Raw genomic sequence first — 24,654 nt, forward strand, 5'->3', positions numbered from 1 at the left:
ATCACTCTGATGTCACAAGCCCCTGGAGAGGGTTCTGGGCCTGACTTTGAATAAAGCGCTCAGAACCGTGCCTGGCAGGACAAAGCCCTCAGGATGTTCGTATTATTGCCTTGTGCGGGGTCACCTGGGGTAATGGTCCTTGACATGCAGCTCTGACCTGTGGGGGCTGGTCTCTTGCACCTGCCCCTCAACCTCAGAAGCAACTCCTCACCCTCTGACTTGGTGACAACTTACACCTGAACCCCAGGCCCATCACTCACTTGGGAGCTGTGTGTCCACAGCTGTGAGGTCCTAACCTCTCTGATCCTCAGTTTCCTTAGCTGTAAATTGGGGCCATAATGTGTCCTTTGCAGGATGACCAGGTGGATTAAATGGAAGAAAACATGTCAAATTCTGGGCACCTGGCAATGCTCACTAAACAGTGTTTTCTAGCTGCTTCTCACAGAAGGCATTTGTTCATTTGGCTCAGATTGATTATCAGGCACCTTAAAAGAGCGAGGTGTTAAGAGAAGGGAGCTGCGGGTATTCTGGTGAACCTCCCCCTCTTCGACGTGACCCTTCAGAGGAAATGACCTTGGCAGGGTGACAAGGACCAAGGAGCCATCCCACACCCACCGGCCCTCCTGGGAGCCTCACCATCCAGCGGAGCCACAGGCTGGTCTCGCTGGCCGTGCGCAGGGTCACATTGGCCGGGGCCATGTCAGGGGGTGCCTGGAGCGTCTGGATCTTTCTAGAAGGCTGGCTGGGTGGGCTAGTGCCCACGATGTTCACCTGGCGCATTCGGAAGCTGGGGTGGGGGAAGGGAGCAAGCAAGATGATGAGGGCAGGACCCCAGGACTGAAGCCCGTCCCAGTCTGGGGAGCCCCCACCCCTGCCCTGGCATCCTGCCCCGTTACCTGTAGTAGGTGAAGGGGTTGAGCTCGGGCACCTCCATGGAGCGGGCATCAGGCTCGTTGGTGAGCTGGTGAACCAGCAGCCACTCCTCTCCCTCCCCAACCACGCCTACCTGCAAAAGGGAGACACTCTTAGACCTGCCCAGCCTGTGGGGCTGAGATGTCCTGTGCCCCAGATTCTAGGAGGTAAAGCCCGGCCCATGGAAGGTCTTAATTCAATCCCAGTGCCTGGAGGGCCCCAGATGGGGTCACCATCTTTCCAGGACCTTACCCGTGTCTTCAAGCACAACCCCGAGCTGTCTTGCATCAGAATCTGGTGCAACGCTTTCTAGAAACCCAGCCCAGGGCCCTGCCCTAGACCTAGCCCATCAGAAGCCCTGAGGGTGGTACCCGGGGATCTGGGTGTTTAACAAACTCCCCGGGGGATTCTGCTGAACACCCTGGCAGGCTTCCAAAACCCCAGCTAGGGATCCCTGGGTGGCGCAGAGGTTTGGCGCCTGCCTTTGGCCCAGGGCGTGATCCTGGAGACCCCGGATCGAATCCCACGTCGGGCTCCCAGTGCATGGAGCCTGCTTCTCCCTCTGCCTGTGTCTCTGCCTCTCTCTCTCTCTGTGTGACTATCATGAATAAATAAAAATTAAAAAAAAATAAAACCCCAGCTAAATCAGAATTGGAATTTCTGGGAGTGTGGCCCAGGCGTTGGCGCTTATGAAAGCTCCCCGCGGGGAGCCCAAGCCGAGACCCACCACTTACAGGGCTAGAGGCAGCAGCCGTGTATTCCTCCAGGCCAGCCAGCCCTCACACGACCCAAGGGGACTGCTGTGTGTGTGCAGGTGTGTGTGGATGGTGGTGAGGGGGAGGGCAGGCCGTCCTGGGAACTGTGGGCATGTTCTGTGTATCTGGCCATCTGACAGCTGCATATGAAAACACGCGGGGACACGTATGGTTTGCTCTCAGGAGCACGGGCATGCCTGGGGCCAGGGAGCAGGCTGCGTGGGCTGCAGGGCTCCCCGGCAGCAGGTGTTACCTGGGCCTCCACCAGCCAGCGCGAGATGGACGTTTTCCCATCGTAGCCTGGCCTGAACTGCAAGGTCACGGAGCGGGGGCCGATGTTGGAAATGCCCAGGTTGGTGGGGGCCCCTGGGAGTTCTGGAAAACAGGGTGGGAAAGGAGGTCAGCTGACAAGAAGGTCCCTTCTGGATGGACTAGGACTCTGGGTGGGGGGCTGTGTGTGCCCTACCCCCTGAGGTAGGGCTGGGGGCTGGGAGGGCCTCCCAGGGCCACGGGGAGGCTGACTGGGGCCAGGGCAGGCAAGGGCTTCCCCAAAGAGTCTCCTGCTCCATTCACACACACCCCCTTTCAGCCCTCCCAAACCCAATCATGGCTGAAGATTAGAAGGACGCGTGGGGGTAGGAGGCAGCCCCTATTTTATTGACCAGGAACCTTGGGATTCAGGATGAACAGAGAGTACAGATTCCGGAAGCTGGACTGTCTTTAGTTGGAATCCTACTCTACTGCTCCATGCTATGTGTCTTTGGGCAAGTCACCTAACCCTTCTGTGCCACAGTGTCCTCCTCCGTCAAATGGCGATGATAGTATTATCTACCTCAGGGTTGTTGTGGGGACTAAGTGAATTGATATATATGCCGCACTTGGCTCCAGGCATAAATATTTGTTAGTGTTATCATCAGTTGGGGTTGAGTGGGCTCGAGTATCTCAGCCATCTCGGAGCAGGGAGGGCAAGGGGCAGGTCGAGAATCCTGGCTGGGTCCAATAAGCATACACCCACAGACCCAGCCAGGACCATGTGGTTATCTAGTCTACCTCCCATAGATACAGATGGGGAAACTGAGGCACAGAGGGGACACTTGGACTTGCTCGAGGTCACAGAGCTTGGCAGAAGCAGGGCTGAGAGTAGATCTCAGCTGGTTCTTTATACCAGGTTTAAGATTATTCCCACCTTACTCTACCCCTTTCCCAGCCAACACGTCCACTGGTTGGAATCCCATTAGGACTTCCCGGGCAACAGTGAGAATTCTTCCCTTGAATCAGAGATACCACTGCTTGATGCTGACCCTGATGTGGGATGGGGGCGGGTGAGACAGGGGTGGGGGGTCCTGGGGGACCATGCTTTTCTGACAGCCATGGGAAGAAGCAGCAGTGAGCCCAGCGAGCCTCCATCCAGAGACCTGGGATCATGAGACGCAGGCCTGCTCTGGGGAAGCCCAAGGGACCATGGACCCCAAGGCATGGGAGAGAGCGAGCTCTGGGGGAAGAGAGCCACAGGATTCCTGAGAAAAAGAGAAGCCTCCTGGTCAGGAGGACCACGAGAGGCCAGCAGGCCTGCCCTGAGAGTGGGCACCCACCTGGAGGCACCCCAGAGGAGATGGTGGACGCGGACACCTGGCCCTGGCCCTTGGCGGTCATGGCGGCCACCTCGATGGTGTAGGTGGTCAGCGCGGTGAGGCCCGTGACGCGGTACTCCAGGGTCACGTTGGGTAGGTAGTGGGTGACGCGGGTGTTGGTTCGGTTATACTCCTCCCAGGAGATCCGGTACCCTGGGGACAGCCCCCAGTTGTGGCGTGAGCTTGGCTGTGACCAACGCTGGCTCTGGCCCTTCTGCTCTGCTTCTCCCTCCTTCACTAGTCCGGCAGTTAGGTGGGTGTTGGGGGCAAGGGGAGCTGTGGGAGCTGGGAAGCTCGCCTGGGGCCCCAGGTGGAACTTGGGTGGGATGCCCTGTGCCCTGTTGGGTGGGCATGGTGGGAGGGAGCGAGTCATCACGGCAGCTGCTGGGGGCCTCCGCCGGATGACCCGGGACGTGCTGCAGAGCAGAGGGGCTGAGGACCCCCTCCGCATACTTTCTGAGAAAGTGCGGTCGGCTGGGAGGTTTCGGATGAACACCAGTCGAAGGGATGGACTCGATGCACCTGTCTCACCCCCTGGTGCAGGACCGCCTACCTGTGAGGATGCCATTCTTCTCTCCTGGCTCTTGCCAGCTGACTTTCAGGGAGGTGTCCAGGATTTCACTGAAGCTCAGGTGTCCCACGGGACCAGGCACTGTACCCCGAAAAGGCCCCCCCCGCCAAGCACATTAGAGCCAGAGAGAGGCCACTGTCTGCAAGACAGCCTGCGGTGCTCCAGGGCCACCCCAGGGTGGGGGACAAGGCGGGGATCGCCCTGTACCCAGAGCGCTCAGCCTGGCTCTTGGGTGTGTGGGTGTGTGGGTAGGGGGGCAGGGACAGCAGAGGCTGGGGGGTGCCTACCATCCTCATGGGTGCGCACCAGCTGGGGGGTGCTCCGAGGCCCGTCTCCAGGAGTAGTGAAGCACAGCACGGAGGTGAAGTACTCGGTAAACTTCTTCAGGCCAGACACGAAGCCCACGTGGATGCTGTCTTGAAAGTTGGGCCGGGCAGTCACCATGGTCACCTCCTCTTCCTGCTCCGGCTCCCAGGCAATCAGCTGGGGAGAGGCCAGCAATTCAGGCAGGGCAGCAAGAATGTTCCAGAAGAGGCCGAGCTCTCTCCCACAGTCTGGGCCAATGTACAGAGAGAGTCTAGGAGCCCAGCTCCCCAGGCTCCCTCCTCCCAGGAAAGGGAAGGCCGCATAGACACCCACAAGCCACGGGCACCCATCCTTCTGGGAGTTCACTTTGGTGTGCTGTTCGGCCGCCGAGCAACTTAGAGCAAGGCACGGGGCTGAGTGCTCTCCACGAGTGATCTCTCACCAGGGTTATTTATTTATTTATTTATTTATTTTACCAAACACAACTACATAATTTGCAGATTCAGTGCAAAAGGAAAACAGAGGGTTCCCTTGTTTAAAGATTTTTAAGAAATGCAAGGCGATGCCAGCCGAGCATCGAACAGAACCAGGGGTGGTGGTGGTGCTGGTGGTGGTGCTGGGGAGTCCCTCTGAGTGAGGAGCCTGCCCTGCGTGTTACGGATGAGGACACGGGCTCAGCGGGGCTCAGCGACTCCCACGATACCACACAGCTTAGTGGGGAGCCGAGAGGCTCCGACTCCAACACTGGGGCGCCTACAGCTTTCTCCTCCTGGGCTGGGCAGGGTCTCCCCAGGAGTTCCCGCACACAGCTGCCACTTCAGCTCGTCCTTTCAACTTGTCCCAAGCTGGGCTTTCAGTCTGAGACAGGACCTGGTGGTGGGGTGTCAGCGGGAAAAGCCCCGTCTGGCAGCGAGGCTTTCCCATCTGCCTTCCCCTCTGCACCCCCCCACCTGTAACGCACGCACTTCCTGCCTCGCCTTCCTTCTTGCCTCTTGATGTCACCTCACACTCCTGTTTTCTGGGCCCTTCATCTGTCTCCAACAATGACAGCTGGTCTCAGAGAGTTCCTCGTTTATTTGAAGTTGATTAACTAGCAATTAATGGTGAAAAGCAACACTTGATGAGTTTTAATAACCACGGGTATTTATAGATATAAAACAATACCGCGCTGATGTCTCCTGATTAACTCGCCCCTGTAACAATGCTTCATCTTCTCCTTTTCGTGGCTGCGTGTTTATAGAGGATGTTTGGAAATTTAATTGGTATTGTGAAAAGATAGCCTATAGCAAGTTAATTAGACACTAATTAGACCCTAAAAATACTAATCAGAAATACTAAGTGGCATTTAATAAGTATGTTAAATATCCTCCTTATTTTGGTTATCTTGTTTCAGAGCAATTAAATTGCCGAACTTCTTTGGAGTAGATTAAGAAACAAGTTTAATGTTTTAATTTCATTTAATTAATGTAAATTTGAATTAATTACGCCGGTAGAATTAATTGTGTGGTGTGTTCCCCAGCAAGTGCAAAATCTGGGTAAATATTATTTTATTGGGTTTAGGCTAATTATTATCACTACCATTATTTTAGAAATAAAGGACAAAGACTATCTTTACAGGTGCCTTAAGACAGCATCACCGGGAGTTGTCTTCAAAAATGACCCAGCAGTGCACAGGGTGGAGGCTGTGTGGTTTTCTGAATAAGGACTTCATCATCTCATGGCTCTAGAGCCGAAGTCCAAGGTGGCTTCAGAATATTTACTCTGGGATGTGAGCCACTTGTCATTTTCTAGCTGCCTGTGAAGAGGATGAGGGTTAGTGTTAAGAGGTTTCTTCCTCAGGCCAGGAAGACGACAGACTTGCCTTCTGTACCTTCTGTTCCCTGAAAGAGCAGGGCTCACTTTGCTCAAGTGAATGCACTGCAGGGTCACCGTCCGATGAGCTCATACTCTGGCACTGGAGTAGAACTATCGCCGGCCAGTCCCATTGCATCATCACAATGAGGACTGGATGGGCATCACTGCCCTGTCTTGCTGCAGGAAGGGAAATGAGGACCACAAAGGTTGAGGCCTGGTTGGTGCCCATGGGCCTGCCAGGGGCTGGCTTGGGATCTCTGGGTCCCCCTCCCCTGACCCACTGGCTCAGACCCTGCATGAAGGCCTCTGCCTTCTGAGGTACACACAGCGGCTAGGTGAGCGTCAGGGTTTCTCTTTGCAGTCCACATGCTTGCTCTTGTTAGGCAGGGTCCGTGCTGATTTACTGGATCAGGTCCTTGGTCTCGGTGCATAAGCAGACTGGGCTGTCCTGAGCATGGTTGGGGGTGTGGGAGTTATTGTGCTTGGGGAGCAGCACCAGATCTAGGTTCCTGGGACTGGCAGCTCTGCTGTGGAAAGCAGATGAGAGAAAGAAAAACAGAACCCTGCTCTGCTACTTCCTGGGTGACCCTGGGAAAGTCAGTCGACCTCTCTGAGCCTCAGACTATTATAGGGAACAGTGATAGCTGCTTTGCTGGTTGTTGGGAGAAGTGATGTGTCTCTTGTTTCTGGTGGAGGCAGTGTGTTATGGGGGATGAGAGGGTAAGGGTGGTTCCTATGGTCTGCTAGGTGCTGGAGTTAACAAAAAAAGTAGAGGAAATTCTCTCCTTCCTTCTCCTTTTGTCTTTCCCTCTCTCTCTCTTTCTATCTCTTTGCATGTGAATGGATTCACATGAAACCTTCTGGAAGGATACGCAGGAAATTAGCAACAGTGGTTACCAAGAGCGGGGAGAGTTTCAGGGTTGGGTGGATGGAACAGAACCAGACAAGGAACTGCAGTGGGGTGGGGGATTTCTGCTACACGTTTATCTTTTCACTTTCACTGGGTTTTGAATCGTGTAAATACGTTTCCTGTTTAAAAAATTAAATTAAAAAAATTAAAAAAATAATAGAGGGATTTGGCAGCAGTAGGAAAATTATATATATACATTTCTCCTTTGATCCAGCAATCTCCTTTCTATGAATCTATTCCAATGTTAAATGTGAAAAATATGAAAAGATATATGCACAGAGCTACTCACTGCAGAAATGTTTATTATCGTAAAAGACTGGGAACAACCCAAATGTCATCACTGGGCAGCTGGTTGACCAAACTATGGGAAAGCCACATAATGGAGTCCAATAGAGATGTCAGAAAGGGAGCCAGGAATCTCTTTATTCCTGTGGAGTGATCCCCAAGATATAATGTAAAGAAAGGAGCAAGATGAAGAAAGTGTGTAGAGTGTGCTGTCATTTATCTAAGAAGGGGAGGACACACATTTATATATATATAAATGAGTGAGTACGGGTGAGTGCAGGGTTTCTCTTTGCCGTCCACATGCTTGCTCTTGTTAGGCAGGGTCATATATATATATATATTTGCATTTGTTTATGTTAAAGAAATGAAAGGAAAAACCAAACCAAACAACCAAAAGAAATCATACCTACAGTGGGGGTGGAGAGGTCATTGGCGGGGGGGCGGGGTAGGGGTGGGGGCATGGACCAGAATTCAGGCTGATTTTCTCTGAATTTACTTTGTATATTTAACTTTGGAACCATGTAAATATGATGCATAATTATAGAACAAGATTAAATAAAAAAAAATCAATCCCCCAAAATAGAAACCAAAATTGAACAAATGCACCTAATGGTGTATTGAGCTGTAGCAAAATTACACAGAGACAAACTATTTCAAGAGACTCTGTAGCACAGCCATGAGAAGTCCATCCCTAGCAGGACACAGAAAGCACCGTAAATAATCTGACCTGGTCTTTGGTAGTCCCCGTGGCGGTATGACTCTTCTGAAACTGTTGTGGGTGTTTTTTTGGGATAAAGTAGGCAGGGAATTATGGTGGTTGGTACAGGAAATGGATTTTCAGTATGGAGCACAGAGAGACAAAAGACCAATAGCATTATTAAAGAGCTTATAACCCTGAAATTGAGTTGGGAGTATCAGTATGTGTCTTATCTGAAGAGGAAGAGGAGGAGGAGAAGGAGGAAGAGGAGGAGGAGGAGGAGGAAGGAAGGAAGGAAGAGGGAAGGAGCAGCATTTCCGAGCTGTCCATTAACAGAGCCTAGAAACGGCCTTCAGTGCAAGCACCAGGAACACCCCTGGCGCCCAGATTGTGGTATCTAATTATCATTTCTGCCTGAAAGGAACAAGATTCCCTGAAGACACAGCTGATCCCAGGGATGGTACAGGAACCGGAGACAGCCTGGACCATCCTGTCTGGTCACAAGGAAGCTATCAGGCTGCTGGGGCCCGGTCAAAAGGACTCACCAACCTAAGAGGTCAAGGCTGGATCAACCTGGCATCAACACGAATAAAAACAGCCGTGGGTTGAAACATATCAGATGTGTTAAAAATCCACAAGTACAAAAAAAAAAATCCACGAGTACATAATACCACAAGAGAACAAAATAAAAAAGATGCTCCCCCCCACCATCCAAACTCCTGTCACTTTTAGGAGATGCCAAGGAATGACATTTGTTACCCTGAAAATTGGCAAGTGATGGAAAAGGACTGAGCTCTGACCATGCTTTTTCCTAGACGAGCTGAACCTTCCGGCAGCTAAAAAGTTGGTAAGGGGAAAATTCTTTTATTGGAAAATGTTTCAGCTCATACATCAAGGAGAAATTATAATATTTGACTGTTCTCATTTTGCAATGCTATTGAAATAATAGATCACCCAGGGTGGTCAATGGTCACCACACGATTGTAAGAGAGAGTCAGACGTTAGCCCTTCTGATGTAAATGCACTACACCATCTAGGAAGTAATATTTGGGCAAAACCATGAAATCATCAAACCTGAATCTGATCAAGCCTCTAGTTCTCTTTTTGTTGTTGTTGTTGTTGTTAAAGATTTTATGTATTTATTCATGAGACACCCAGAGAGAGAGGCAGAGACAGAGGCAGAGGGAGAAGCAGGCTCCATGCATGGAGGCTGATGTGGGACTGGATCCTGGGATCGCAGGATCACGCTCTGGGCCGAAGGCAGATGCTCAACCACTGAGCCACCCAGGCACCAAGCCTCTAGTTCTGAGTTCCAATTTACTGTGAATGCAGCGTTCTGAGGAATGTGTTAAATGACCCCACAGAGAGGCAATCAGCAAAATCCAGGCTGTGGAAAATTCTATAAGGCAAATAAATGAGGAAGCTTCTTTACTAAATAAATTACAAGAAAAAGAGAGAGAGAGAGAGAGAGAGAGAGAATCCAGAGATCAGCTGAGACCTAAAAAAAAAAAACAAACAACAACAACAACAAAAACCACCACCACAACAAAAAACCCCAACCAATTGCAGGCATGCGGACCTCATTTAAGCAACTAGTAAAAGAAACGTGAGTGCTGACTGCGTATCTGATGACATCAAGGGGACTGCTGATATTTTTAGGCACGCTGATGACAGTGTGGGCACTGCGGTTGTGTTTCAAACAGAAGCTTTGTAATATTTCTCGGCAGAAATATTTATGGATGAAACGACATGACGGCCTGGGACTTGCTTAACGATATTCCAGGGCAGAGGCCGGGGGTCAGGGAATAGATGGAACACGTTTGGCCACGAGCTGGTAATTGCTGAAGCTGGGATACATCAGGGTTTTCTAAAGTCATTATCGTTTTCCCTCTACTTTGGTGGAGGTTCGGAAATGTGTAACAATTCAAAGAGGGTGGGGAGTCTATTCTCATTGGAGGAATGCAAGGGACATGTACCGCTGCTTTGTCCCTGTGATGCTGCACGCCAAGGAAGCAAGAAACAAAATCCCTGCTTGAATCCATTTGTACTTAAGGGGGGAAAAAAATCAAAGTGTGGTTATTATTTTACAGTTAAATCATAGGGCACATTTTCTTTCTTTCTTTTATCTATCTACCTATTTATTTAGAGAAAGAGAGAGAGTGTGTGTGTGTGAGCAGGGGGAGAGGCAGAAGGAGAGGGAGAGAGAGAGAATCCTTTAAGACTCTGCTGAGTGGGGAGCCCTAACTCAGGCTGGATCCCAAGACCCTGAGATCATGACCTGAGCTGAAATCAAGAGCCAGATGTTTAACTTATTGAGCCACCCAGGTGCCCCGACATACTTTATTTTTAAAGATTTTTATTTATTTATTTGAGAAAAGGAAAGAGAGAGAGCACATGAGCAGGGTGAGGGACAGAGGAGAGGGAGAAACAGACTCCTTGCTGAGCAGGATGTGGGGCTCCATCCCAGGACCCCGAGATCATGACCGGAGCTGAAGGCAGACGCTTAACCGACGGAGCCACCCAGGTGCCCCCATATTTTCTTTTCAATGCAAGAACAGGTGCAGGCCCTGGAGTTTGAATCTGAGCTTTGCAGTTGTCTGGCTTTGAATACGTTACTTGCCTCTCGTGCCTCAGTTTCCTCCTCTGTAAAACGGGGTGAGGACGAAAGACTTCTGAAAGAAGTCTTCTGAGAGACGAGGGCGAGGCAAGCCTTAGCATCCTGCCAGGCTTGCAGAGAGCGCCCTGCCAGTGTGAAAGTGCACCCCCTGCGCTCAGAATGTCTGGGTGGGCCGTCCCCACTGACGTTTAGGGAGCAGCCACGGGTGCCGGACACCAAGCAGACCCAGACATCATCAGGTGGGCGGGCTCCTGCAGCCTCTGTCCTGGTCACTGCCCTAATTGTCCTGGCCAGTAGGTCCGGCAGGAGCCATCTGCCTTAGAAGTTTGCAGCCCGGCCCCATCCTCCCCACCCCCAATTTGTGCAAGAAAACTTAGAACTGGCAGCAGGAAGCTAATTGTTCCCAGCTCGGCTCCTCTGCTTCTCAGCGCTGTGCGAGCCTCCCCTTCCCTCCCCTGCCTCCCCCTAGAGTCCCAATTAGGAGGCTTTTCCAGCCAGCCAGCCAGTCGGTGTTCAGCTGCAGCACCCTGCCCCAGGACAGCCCTGCTCGGCCCTGGCACCCTGCCTGCCTGGGAGTGAGCAGGCCGTGGCAGGGCTGTCCCCGGCTCGAGCCCATCCCTCCGTTATTTGCAACGCCAGCAGAAAATGCTCTCTGTGATTTAATCTCAGTCCCTTTCCACCCCAGCCACCCACCTCCTTGCAGGGATAAGGGCTAAGGCCGCCGGTCCTAGAAATCATCTTGCGTGTCCCGTGCATGCAAACACGAAACAGAGGGAGCCCGGGAGCCTTCTGGAAGTGGCGGCGGTCACCATGAGGTCACCAGATCCCTGGGCTCAAAACCAGAGCCTGTAGTGTTTCTCCTTCAAGGCCTGCTTCCCCGGGACACCCCCCTCAAATGCACCCCCCCACCTCTAGGAGGGAGCCTAGGGCATCCTCCCACCCGCCCCATGCGCTGTGCACTCGGTCTTCCCTTCTCCCGGGGAGAGGCTGGTATGGTGCTCCCCGCGGGGCCAGAGCAGGGACCCCAGCTCCAGAGCGAGGTCTGGGTTCCAGGAGGGGATGGTTGAGAAGTCCTGACTCGGGGGCACAGTTAGCATCGCAGCAGATTTACGGCCGCTGCTACCGCTATTGAACAACTCCTACCATTACTGCTCCGACTAGTCGTCACGGGCTGAGCTGCTTCCCCCCATCCACCCCTCAAATTCACACGCTGGAGTCCTAACCCCAGGGCCTCAGGACGTGACTGCATTTGGAGAGAAGGTCTCTAAAGAGGCAGTGGAGTTAAAAGGAGCTCAGTAAGGGGGGCCTTTGTCCAGCAGGACTGGGGTCCTTACAAGAAGAGGAGATGGGGACCCACGCCGGGGAGAGACCACACGTGGATGCAGGGAGAAGGGCAGCTGCGGCCCTAAGGACGGCGACCTAGTGGGGCCCTGCCCACACCCTGATCTCCAACTTCCAGCCCTGGAACTGTGAGGAAATCTGTTTTTGATGTTTGAGCCCCCCGCACGGCGGCACCTGGTTCGGGCAGCCCGATGGGACGAGCCCATTCCTCCTATCGCTTGCAGAGCCCTTGTGTGTGTGTCACCAGGCTCGACGGATCACAAACACTCTCTCATTTAATCCTCACGCAGCGCCAAGGAGTAGGTGTTGTTATCATCCTCACAAATGAGGGAGTGGGAGTTTATTTGGGTTTTCCAGCCGCTCGAACAGCGCAGATAGGACGGCTTAATAAACATGGGTCGAAGGAGGGAGGCTCAGACTGATCGTAGGACTCGTCCAGGGAGCCAGCAAGAGGCAGAGCCAGAGCCAGGATCTTAACCTACATCTGTCAGGGTCCCAGTCCCATGCCCTTCACCACACTCCCTGGGGGGCGGGGTTCAAGAGCAGCCCAAGGACTTGTGTCCCAGCGGGATGCCTGTTAGAGCCACAGCTTGGCAGTAAGAAGAGGATTCTGGATTTTTCTGAGGCCGTGGCTATGTCCAGCTGCTCCTGAGCTTGAAAGAAATCTGGTTTTGCTTATAGCCCAGCCTCACCGAGAAAGCTCCTCTGCACTGGGTCACAGACGGGGAGGTGGCCAGACCCCCCGACAGCCTCAGAGGGAGCCTGCATGCCCTCCACCTTGGTCACATGCCCCCTGCTTGGCCTGAACCAATGACTCCAGAAGCACAGGGGGTCCCTCACCTTTCCCCCTGCAACCTCCTCAGCCTGCGGTCTCCCTCGTAGAATCCCCAGGCTTCCTCTTGGGGGTGGGGAGGGGCCCCACGTACCTTGTAGCCCTGGTTGATGCCATTGATGAACTGGGGGCTGGGGGCATTCCAGGTGAAGCGGATGGTCGTGGAGTTGGTGGCTTCTGCGTGCACATTGCCAGGAGGGACGGTGGGGACTAGGGGAGGGCAGCGGGACGGGGGTGCGGTGGGGTGGGGTGAGGATACAGGAGGCAGAGTCAGTCTTGCCCACTTTAGTAGAGAAAACACAGGGATGGGGTCTACAGACTCTGCTTTGCCCCCCCTTCCCTCCCCCTCCCCCTGCTTTGTGGACTCGAGGCACCTCTTTCTCTCCATCAGTCTGGCTTCAACAGAACTCGCCTGACCCATTTCGCAGGGGACCAGTAAACGGAAGCGATGGATGTGAAAGCGCTTGTGGGAGGCTGGTATGGACACATTGGACTCGAGCCATTTCGTGATCCAGTTAACATGGACAACACAGAAGGTCCCCGCACCTGAAGCGTCTGCCTTCAGCATGCTCCCCCCAACACTCTTCTGCCCCTGAGCACCCTCCCGCTCCCATGGGGTAGCCGAGCCCCGGCGGGCAACAGCTCAGGACTGGATGGACCGGGTGCCGTGGCCAAGGCAGGACGGGACAGGTACGGGAGCCACAGGTGCGGGCCTGGGAGAGCGAGAAGCACCAGCTCCTCCGTGGTCACGATCCACACCCACCTCCCTGCAGTGTCCACTCGGTGACTTTGCTGCTGTAGACACCCAGCCCGGCGCTATTGTAGGCGGCCACCTCGATCTCATAGTTGGTCCAGATGATGAGGTCCTCCAGCAGCAGGTTGTTGACGTCCGCATCCGTGATGTTCTTAAACTGGTACCCGACGGGCAGCCCGGCCAGGCAGTACCTGCGGGGAGAAAGGCGGGGTGCGGTGCATCGGAGTCAGCCCGCTGGGCGCGAGCCCAGGAACCATGGGTGGTGGTGCACGTGCTCCATCCCCACGCCGTCTGCTGTGGTGGCCGCTGTGCGCGTGGCTGCTGAGCACATGAAATGTGGTTAGTGCAGCTGGTAACTCGTACTTTTATTTATTTTAGATGAAATAACCACAGGGGACCAACGGCTATCTCCCCGGATGGCACAGGCCTAGTGGATGTGTCTGTTCTTTCTGATGGGGGAGGACAGTGGACAGAGAATTAACCACGGACATGAAGGGTTTCTGGGAAGATCACATTGGCCTCACCTTGGAGAGGTCACCGATGGAGAGCCATGTCCCAAGGTTGGGCTCCCCTCCAAAGGGCTGGCTCCCTCTTTTGACCTAAGTCACTCACTTAGGTGGAGAGAAAAACCTTGAGCTACCAACTGTACCAATTTCTAGCTTCCACCACAAAAAGAACCCATGGTAATCCAGAAGTGGGATCTCGATGGGCAAAATCTGGGGGGGGTGGATGACTTACGGGAGAACCACGGTATACACGGTATTGGGAAACCAGAGGCCCCAGATTATTGTGTTGCAATACCCCATAGCAGTGGTTCTCAGAGGCCTACCCCGTATCAGGAACACCCGGAGGGTGCGTTGAAACATGGGTTTGGGGGGGCCCACCCCAAAGTTTCCCATTCAGTAGGTCAGGGGTAGGACCTATGAATCTGCATTCGAATTGATGCCACTGCAGATCCAGGGGCCACCCTCTGAGAACCACCGTGCCTTAGGGCTCACCAAAAACCCACAACAAAATGAGCTGTTCATGGAGCAGGCAAACCGACAATCACTTCCTCCAGACCTGGGGTGTTCCAGAGCCCCACCCGCGTGGACACAGGACAGGAAAGAGACATGCATTCCGCAGCCAATTGGGATTCAGAGCATTGGAGGATGCTCAGCAACTTCGACTCTATGCTGATTTGAATTCACGACACCAAATTGGTAGCACTTAAAAACTCAGTTTGAGGTTACCGGTGAAGGAAGTATCCTCGGTCAAGTGTAGACATCACAGTCTCTATAGCTGGGCTTCGTTTTGCGTCAGGACCAAAGAAAGGACGTCTACTGTTTGACCAGTTCTGGGCTGAGTAGTTGGCTTCAGATGGAATATTCTTGGGTTCCCCGGTGCTCGGCCTCTCGGATAGTTAAACCCGTCTCCCTGTGTCCTATCCTGTGTAGCCCCAGCATGTGGCATCCATACAGCCTCCAGGACATTACACTGTACCCTCCTCTCTCAAGCATTCCCGTTGGTTTCCAAGGTTCTGCCTTCTGGAAGTTCCTCTGTATGTCTAACCTAAGTCCTTCCTACCATAGCAAAGTCATTTCTTGTTGCCTGGTCCTTGTTATTTATTTATTTTTAAATATCTTATTTATTTATTCATGAAAGACACACAGAGAGAGGCAGAGACACAGGCAGAGGGAGAAGCAGGCTCCACGCAGGGAGCTCGACGTGGGACTCGATCTTGAGGCTCCAGGATCATGCCCTGGGCCAAAGGCAGACGCTCAACCACTGAGCCACCGAGGCATCCCAACCTGGTCCTTGTTAGACGGAGAAGGACCTGCCATGACTTTGCTGATCCACTCTCTACCCTCCCCTTGGGTCTGGGCTGTACCTCCTTTCTCCCGGGGGTGGATGCCTACCTGATGATGTAGCCCTTGAGAAGGCCATTCTGGTGGCTCTCCGGAGGCGGCTGCCACTGGATCATGATGGACTGATTGGTCCGGCCGCTGGCGATGACGTTCTGTGGAGGGGCTGTGGGGGGCTCCTCGGGGAGGGAGACCCTGGATATGAAAACACCAAGAGTGGGTGGGCCTTTCCGCTTTTAGTCTCAAGGGAAAATACAGGAGTTCGGTCTACGAGGAGGCTGCTCCGTCTGCACAATTGCTGTGTGCCTTTGGGCAAGTCGCTTAACCTCTCTGAGCTTGTCCCTTTATGTTTTAAAGGAGTATAATAAAGCTCCACTTGCCTGCTTTCTAAGACTGGTTGAGGCTCAAATGACACCACGTATAGCTGAATCCTTTTGAAACACCATAAAGCACCAGATGTGTGTGGTGCCTGTGCAGCTGGGGGACGTGGGCCTCAGTCTCCTGTATGTCAAAGAAGCTGCTGTTGGGGCTGGTGACGTCATAAGCAATCAGGTATTTCAGAAGCAGGAGTGTTAAATATTCACGTCCCACCTGCAGGCTGCTGGTGCACCGTGACGAGGCTTCCTTTTCCACCCAGCAGAGCCCCAGGCTGGAGCAGGGCAGGGTGGGGGGGGGCCTGGGGGGACACATGGGTGAGCCCGTCACCCACTTCCAGAAGCGAGCGCCACTGCATTTTTCTCTGGCTTTGCCAGGGGATGCAGTGTTCCACCGCGGTGCATTGTTCCCATAACTGACTTGCATCCATTAAAAACGAAAGTTAATTATTTTTGATGGATGTCTTTCCCTTTCAGTTTATTTTTATGTTTTTGCTTTCTGACGGATGGCTTTCCAAAATGTACTGCACATTCCCATGTCTTTGTAAAGCCCGCGAGTGAGGGTGATTTAACCTTTTTCTTTGTGACTCAGGGCTATTAGTGTGAAGATGCATCAGGAAGATGAATCGGGGTTTGAGGAGAAGCCCAAAGACCTGGAGAAAGTGTGGGATGGCTTTTCCCTATACTTTGAGGCTTTCTGTCGTGGGGATTTTGTTCCTTGCATCCCTCATGGTCTACACACAGCCTGGCACATAGTAGGTGTTCAATAAACAGTGAGCGAAGAAATCCTCTTGCAATTGGCCTCCCTGCTAGGATGTTACCTGCCACTTCTCTTTCCTGTTAGGGAGTCATGGCCCTGGTGGCAGAGGCCAGAAAGACTCCATCCAGGTCACTGCGTCTGTGGCAAAACCAAATGATGCATGTAAGCCAGAGGTCTGCATACACACCTTAGAGAATCTAGGAGCCAAGTACATTCTTGGTTCCTTTGTAAAAATATCTGTTGACCATATATGTATTTATTTCTGGGTTCTCTATCCTGTTCCATTGCTTTAAATGTCTATTTTTATGCCAGTATCATGCTGTTTTGATTACTATAGGTTTCTAGTATAGTGTGAAATCAGGAAATGTGATGCCTTCAGCTCTGCTCTTTCTCAGGATTGCTTTGGCTCTTCAAGGTCTTCTGTGGCTCCATACATGTTTTAGGATTTAAAAAAAAATTCTGTGAAAGGCGCCATTGGAATTTTGATGGAGACTGCACTGAATTTACACGTGGCTTTGGGTAGTATGGACATTTTAACACTATTAATTCTTCTCAGTGGGGAAAGGAAAAGTCTCTTCCATATGTGGTGTTGGGAAAACTGGACAGCCACATGCAGAGGAATGAAACTGGACCCCTATCTTGTACCACTCACAAAAATTAACTCAAAATGGATTAAAGACTTAAACGTAGGACCTTAAGCCATAAAACTCCTAGAAGAAAATATAAGATAAAGCTCTTTGATACAGGTCTGGGCAGTGAGTTCTTGGATACGACACTAAAAACACAAGCAACAAAAGCAAAAATGAGTACATGGGATCTCAGCAAACTCCTGCACAACATAAGAAGCAATCCATAAAATGAAAAGCCAACCCATGGAATGGGGGAAAACATCTGCAAACCCCATATCTGGTAAGGGATTAATATTCAAAATATATAAAGAACACATACAACCCAAGAGCAAAAAAAAAAAAAAAAAAACAACCCCACAAAAAACACAACCCAACTTAAAAATGGGCAGAAGATCTCCATTAGAAGTTTTCCCACTAACACACAAGCCAACAGAAATGTGAAAAAGTGCTCAACATCATTCATCACCAGGGAAATGCAAGTGAAAACCACAATGTGCTGTCACCTCACACCTGTTGGAACTGCCATCATCGAAAAGACCAGAGGTAACAGGTGTTGGTGAGGATGCGGAGGGAAGGGAACTCTTGGGCACTTGGGAGGGGGGGGATGCAAACTGGTGTCGCCACCATGGAAAACAGTATGGCAGTCCCACCAAAAGTTAAAAATAGAACTACCGTATGATCCAGCCCTCTCAGTTCTGAGTATTTACCCATCCAAAGGAAATGAAAATAGGATCTCATGCTCATTGCGGCATTAGTCACAGCAGCCAAGGCACAGAAGCGCCCTAGGTCACTGCCCATGGATGAGTGGATTGGGAAGATGTGGTATATGTATATAGAGGAATATTATTCAGCCACGAGAAGAAGGAAATCCTGTCATTGGTGACATCATGGATAGACCTTGAGAGCCTGATGCTGAGATAAGTGAGACAGGAAAAGACAAGCACTGTCTGATTTCACTTATACGTGGAATCTTTAAAAAAGCTGAATTTAAGAGAACCAGAGAGGAGATTGGTGGTTGCCAAGGACTAGGGGGTGGAAGAAATGGGGAGATTCTGGTTGAAGGCACAAACTTCCAGTTTTGAGATTCGTAAGTTCTGGGGATCTGGAGTATAGCATGGTGATTAGAGCTAATAACACTATATCCTATACTCTAAAGTCGCTCAGAAAATAGATCTTAAATGTCCTCGCCGCAAAAAGGAAATGGTAATTTTGTGACGGGATGGAGGGGTTAGCCAACACGGTCGTGGTAATCCTACTGCACTATATAAATATATCAAATCAACACACTGCCTTCAACTCACACCATGTTATATGTCAGCTATATCTCAACAAATCTGGAAAAAAAAATAAAAAGAAACATAAAGGAAAGAGCAGCACACAACCTAGGCGCCTGGGATTTGTGTCATTGTCATTCTGACCTCTAGCTCCATGGCTTCTTTCTCCGTAGAGGTGACCACTCATCCTACAGGGCTGAGGTGGCAAGAATCACCTCCCACTTAAGCGCGTATTCCCCGGTGATGTTTGAAAGGGGATGACCCGCTGTTTTTTTTACTTAATTTTCCTCATTTTGTAAAAGCTTCTTGAAAGCTTAATAGGACCTGGCATGGTGCAAGTCACTGGATACAGAGACCTGTGTGGGTCCCATGGCCCCCTTACACCTCACGTCCACGTGACAGTGACGATGCCCGTGCAGACGTAGAGCCGAAGGAGGCAGGTCCTTGAACTTGCCAAGCTCCCGGTGAGAGGGACCACTTGCTCTGGTGGGTGCTTATCCCACACCAAGCACTGCTCACAGCACCTCCCCTGGGTCCCCTCCTTCCATCTTTGCAGCGTCCCTGTGAGGCAGGCCAGCTAATGCTACCCCATTCTACAGACATGGGCACGGAAGCCCAGGAGGCCAGGAAGGAGGCGGTGGCCAGGGTCCGCACACAGCCAGGCCCCACGCCGCCAGATGGGACTCGGCTACCGGGCCCTCCCTCCAAGGGGGTCGCCCACCACCTGCCCTGGAAGAACACGTGCTCCCCTCACCTCTCCGTGTCCTTGCTGAACTGTCCCTTCCCCACATCGTTGACCGCACAAAGGCGGAACTGGTAGGAGCGTGCGGGCACCAAGCCCTTGACCATCACTGAGGTCGCCTCGGGATCCACACTGGCCAGGAGCACAGTCCAGGGGGCATCTATAGGATCAGAAGGTGGAGACAGACATGGGAATCCTGGAAGACCATGGGCGCCTTACCCCCTTCCAGCAGGGTCCAGCCCCATTTGGGCCAGCAGAGGAGTGCCTCCCAGTCTCAGTCCAGGAAAGGCTGGATGTCATTTTTACAGGTCCCCTTGGCCACATGTCCCAGGGGGTTGGAGGGTCCTGGGGAGGAGGCGAGGGCTCATGGGGGCTGAGATGCACATCTTTTCTATGTTTTATTTTTTCCCCCTGATGAGCACCAGGCACACTGTATTTAAAACATCATTCAAATGAGGCCTGCTAATTTTGGAGTTCACAGCTTGGGGCCTGGGAGGAGAAAAAGCAAGAGAATCGCCATGGCCTGGGAGGCTCTGGCCCGGGTCCTGCCCCTTGCACACACGATCTTGTGCGACTGTCAACCACCTGAGGAGGCTGATGCCCACGCTCCTTTTGCAGGGGAGCCGGGGCTTCCGGGAGGTTTGCTCGGAGGCACAGAACTGGGAAGTTGGGGAGCTGGAGCCTGGCCCTGTGGTTAATCCCCTGACTCCCCGAGGCTGCGGTGGGAGGGCTTACTGTTCTCTGACATCTCCAGGAGATAGCGGAGCAGGGGGCTGTTGCCGTCGAAGGGCTTGGCCCAGGTCAGGTTGATGGCCCGTCTCTCTGTGGTGCTGAGCGTCGCCACGGGGTGCTCGGGGGCGTGGGGCAGTTGCCTGGAGGAGACAGAAGCGCCACCTGTGAGGTCTGGAGTCAGGTGACACACAGGCACCTGGGGCTCACACTGAACTTCATGATACCTCGTGCCCAGCCATAAATTGGCCTTTGGGCCATTGGCCTGGAGGCTCGTCTCTCTGGCTCTGTGGTCCCCTATGTCCAAGGCCATACCCAGAGCCCCCCTGCTCTTGACAGAGGGCCAAACTGAGGTGGGGTGGTGGTGGTGGGAGGCCTGGAGGAGGCTTGGGTATGTTCCCAGAGGGGGATGGACCCAGGTCACACGTGGCCCGGTCATCTGCCAAAATGAGCCTTCCGTTGCCCCCTGCACCTCCGCTGCTGGGGGTCTGGGCAGGCTGCCCTCACCTGACGCGCAGGTGGGCACTGCGAGAGTCGTTGCCTCCGGCTGACAGCACGCGGCAGGTGTAGGTGCCGATGTCCCCTGACCACGTCTGCGAGATGTGCAGTGAGCCGTTTTTGTCGAGACGGATGCGGGGGTTGCTCTCCATGCCCAGGGCGGTCCCATCCTTCTCCCAGACGTACCTGCGGGGAAGAAGCAGCAGTCAGGAAAGAGAGGTAGGGAAGTAGGGGGTGCTGCTGGGGTGCAGTCTGGGGCAGGTCTGGGGGGGAGCTCCGAAAGCAGCAGGGCGCTTCCCGAGAGACCCGGGGAAGGGGGGCCCCGGGGCTGGTGCTAGGTGGGAGCATGGGGACGCTGGGGGGGGGGTGCCCCCGAGCAGCCTGCAGCTGTCCATCCCCGTCGCAGGGTGCTCTGTCCAGCACATTAAGCCATTACACCTCCAGTTCAGGTCGAGGTCAGAGCCGTGTTGCTTTTGGCCAGAAGCCACTGCCAAGCAGCCAGCACAAAAGTGCCGGCAAAAGGTAATCTTCCGAAGAGGTTAAAAGATTACAGCTGGAGAAAGAATTAAAGTTTCCGCACAGACTACATTTTGGAATTAGTTTTATGAGGGGAATCATTAGATCAATGCATCACTGTGAAAAATGGACTTTAGTGTCCAAAAAATCACTTTAGCTTCGGTCAGTCAGTACAAAGGGACTTGAGAAATTACACACATGCCCGTGCCTGACAATAAGAAATATCTCCTCCGCAATGATTCTTGAGGAAATACAACGATTACTGTCATCAGCATAAGGTGCGGTGCCAGCTCTGGGGGGGTTGCCCTCCACCACCCGCCCTCCGGCAAGATTGGCCAGGGTGCCGGGAGCCAGGGCAGGGTGCGGGGCTGGGGACTGAGCGGCTTTGCACGCAACGCGTCACTTGCTCAGCTGCGGACAAGTGTGGCCTGGGCCACGAGGTGCGTGAACTACCTGTGATCGAGAATGTAAGGCTGCCAGGAGAACGAGCCTGTGATGTTTTTAAGCTAAGTTAAAAAAAAAAAATCAGAAAATTGCAACTACAAATAGGAAAAAAAAATACAGGGCAAGACACGTGAAAAGCTTTCCCATCTCGGGGAACCACGAGTAACATCTGAGCATCTACCTTGCAGACTTTTCTCCCCTGCCCCAAGGGGCATGGTACCAGAATGCCGCTGTGTTCTGGATTCAGATTCCCTGGTCAAATGCTGCCTGGCCCTTAACCAGCTTTACGTATTTAACCTCCCTGTGTCTTTGTTTCCTCATTTGTAATACGAGGAAAAATAATACCACCCACCTTCTAGGGTTGCTTATAAGGATGGTGTGAGTTGGTATAAAATGCTTCAGGTCGTAAGGGATCAAAGGAAGTTAGTCATCATCATGTATTTCGACGCTTAGAGCACATGGAGGTAAACAATAGCTCGCTAGCCATCCGTCCATCCTGATTTTAAAGCTGCTTTTCCCATCCAACAAAGCATCATAAACTCTCTGTAACGTGACACTTCCACACCCTGGCCTTTATCTGCTGCATGATGGTTCCCTCGATGTTGGGTGCCCAGTGTAGCTCCTTGTTTTCTGATACTATAGTTAATGCTGCGAGGAACATCCTTGCAGCAACATATTTTCATACATCCTAAATCACTTCCTCAAGGATAAATTTTCAGCGGTGAGATTGCTGAGTTAAATTCTAAGGCTTTTTATATACATTTACAAATTGTCAGAAGTAATCACCTTCGATTCATCTCCATAGCTAGAAAAGAATCATCCTTGCCAGCCCGGATGGCACGAGTAGAATTTTACTTAAAAGCAAATCTAGTCGCAGAGAGTAATTTCTGCTTAGGAAACAGCCTATGGCAAGCAGACGCGTCTTCGGCTCAGGACACGGTGTTTTAGGAAGGATGTATCACCACTTGTGGAGTGTCTGTGCCCAAGAAACTAAGCCCGAATCTAATCAGCCAGTTACCTGAATCTGCTTAGAAATACAGGGGATAGAAGAACAAGTATCCCACACCAAGAAAAAGTCCCTGGCCAAACCCAGAATGTGGGGTCTTCTACAGTAGGCGTCAGCAAACTGTGGCCCCCTGCCTGTTTGTGTAAATAAAGTTTTATTGGAACGCAGACACGCCCATGTGTTTGCACACTGCTTGTGAGTGCAAGCACACTTGAAGAGCTGTGACAAAAGATACATAGTCCTCAAAGCCTAAGATATTTACTCTCTGTCCCTTTATAGAGAAAGTTAGCTGGACCTCTGTCCTGCAGAACCTGGTTTCTCCAACCAATTAACTGCATGTGAACAAACAGATGGAAACAAAAAGGAGGGGGAGGGGACCATGTAGAATAAAGGAAACACACCAACCAAATGCAACGTGTGGACTTTGTTCAGGCCCGGAGTTAAACCAACCAACTTCTAAAACGTCACCTTCCAGACAATCAGGGATGCCGTGACATGTTATCAGCAGTCATCAAGGGGCTATTCATTGTGTCACACGGGACAGGGACGTGGTTGTTATGTTTCAAGAAAAGTCCTTTTAAATAAGAAATCCATACTGACCTATTTAGGGGTGAAATTACCTACTTGAGATTTGTTTTTAAAATACTTCAGTAAAAAAAAAAAAGCATGTGTGTGTGTTGGGGGGATGGATGGGGGGATGGGAAACCAGGTGAGCAAAATGCTGACAGTGACTGAGGCCAAGAGACGGGTACGGATCCAAAGATACAAATGTAGTGATCCAAAGGGGCACCTGCCCCCCAATGCTCATAGTAGCAATGGCCACAATAGCCAAACTATGGAAAGAGCCCAGATGTCCGTCGACGAAGGATGGATAAAGAAAATATGGTATGTGTGTATATATATATGTATATATATATATATATATATATATATATATATATACATACATATAATGGAATATTACTCAGCCATCAAAAATGAAATCTTGCCATTTGCAGTGATGTGGATGGAACTACGGGGTATTATGCTAAGTGAAATAATCAATCAGAGAAGATAATTATATGATTTCACTCATATGTGAAATTTAGGAAACAAAACAGGAGCCTAGGGGAAAGGAGCGAAAAATAAAATAAGATGAAGTCAAAGAGGGAGATAACCCATAAGAGACTCTTAATCATCGGAAACAAACTGAGGGTTGCTGGAGGGGAGGGGGTGGGGGGAGGGGGTAACTGAGGTAACTGGGTGGTGGGCATTAAGGAGGGCATGTGATGTGATGAGTACTGGGTGTTATACACAACTGATGAATCACGGACCTCTACCTCTGAAACTAGGAATTCACTATATGTTATTTAATTAAATTTAAATAAAAAAATAAAAATTAAAAAAAGGAAGATGGGGGTAAGTAAGGCTTGATGATCTGGGTCTCTCTACTCTGGGCTATGTTTGAAAATTTCCAGGGTAGAAAGTAAAAAAAAAAGAAAAAAAAAGAAACAACTCATGAGTCCATTTAACTCAGGGTAGAAATTTTCCAAAATCATCTGTAAATTATATAGCTGGCTATTAAACAATTTTGATGAGCAATATTCAGGCCTTCTTTCAGCTTTAAATAATATTCAATAGTCCTCAGGAAATCAAAGAAGTGCAAAAATATTTAGTTACAAGGACATTCACCATGATGTTTCTTTTTTTTTTTTTTTAAAGTAGGCTCTACACCCAGCATGGAGCCCAACATGGAGCTTGAACCCACGACCCCGAGACCTAAGCCGAGATCAAGAATTGAACGCTCCACTGACTGAGCCACCCAGGTGCAATTTTTTTAGTAAAAAAAAAAATAAAAAAAATAAAAAAATAAAAACAACAACTGAGATACAATCCAAATATCCAGCATTAGGGAATTGGTAACAGAAATTATGTTACATCCACACAATGGACGAGTGAATAATGAATAATCATATAATGGGGTTTATACAAAAATATTTATTGACAGGGGAAGAGATTCATAATGGGTTCTTAAGGGAAAACACAAAGAAACCATTTTCTAGGTTTTTTTTTTTTATAAATGACACTCTAATATTATTATCTCTCATTGAGAGAAACAGATAAACCCACTTTTCTTCTTTCTCTCTCTCCCTTCCCATATTTTTGTGCACTTACCTGCGTTTTCTATATTTTCCTCCTAAAAAGGATTGTCTATTAGCTGAATAATAATAAAAGCCAATGGAAATATTGATTAGGATTAATAGTGGCCACAAGTGGATTGCTCAGAGCGGGTCTAGATCTGGGCTCAGTACTAAACAGAAGAGTTTCTCCTAAGGCAGTTCTGGAAGCTTTCTGCAGTGGCAACCTGCCTCTGCTCAGGCCGTGACCCTTGGG

At 51.0% G+C, this 24,654-nt stretch overlaps 1 protein-coding gene across 2 annotated transcripts in view; it reads right to left on the reverse strand.

Annotated features, from left to right (window-relative positions):
• SDK2 (sidekick cell adhesion molecule 2) overlaps positions 1-24,654 on the reverse strand; it is a 256,028-nt gene that overhangs the window by 47,958 nt on the left and 183,416 nt on the right. For both annotated transcript variants that reach the window (XM_055332148.1, XM_055332138.1), the window contains exons 13-24: positions 20,325-20,501; positions 19,824-19,960; positions 19,101-19,248; positions 15,364-15,504; positions 13,475-13,656; positions 12,806-12,921; positions 4,157-4,352; positions 3,852-3,950; positions 3,260-3,451; positions 1,921-2,042; positions 897-1,006; positions 637-787 (exon numbers count right to left, since the gene is read on the reverse strand). In XM_055332148.1, the coding sequence (XP_055188123.1) occupies positions 637-787; positions 897-1,006; positions 1,921-2,042; positions 3,260-3,451; positions 3,852-3,950; positions 4,157-4,352; positions 12,806-12,921; positions 13,475-13,656; positions 15,364-15,504; positions 19,101-19,248; positions 19,824-19,960; positions 20,325-20,501 (1,771 nt within the window). The remainder of the gene's footprint in view (positions 1-636; positions 788-896; positions 1,007-1,920; positions 2,043-3,259; positions 3,452-3,851; positions 3,951-4,156; positions 4,353-12,805; positions 12,922-13,474; positions 13,657-15,363; positions 15,505-19,100; positions 19,249-19,823; positions 19,961-20,324; positions 20,502-24,654) is intronic.

This window comes from Nyctereutes procyonoides, unplaced genomic scaffold, assembly GCF_905146905.1.
Source record: "Nyctereutes procyonoides isolate TBG_1078 unplaced genomic scaffold, NYPRO_anot_genome, whole genome shotgun sequence".
NCBI lineage: Eukaryota > Metazoa > Chordata > Mammalia > Carnivora > Canidae > Nyctereutes > Nyctereutes procyonoides.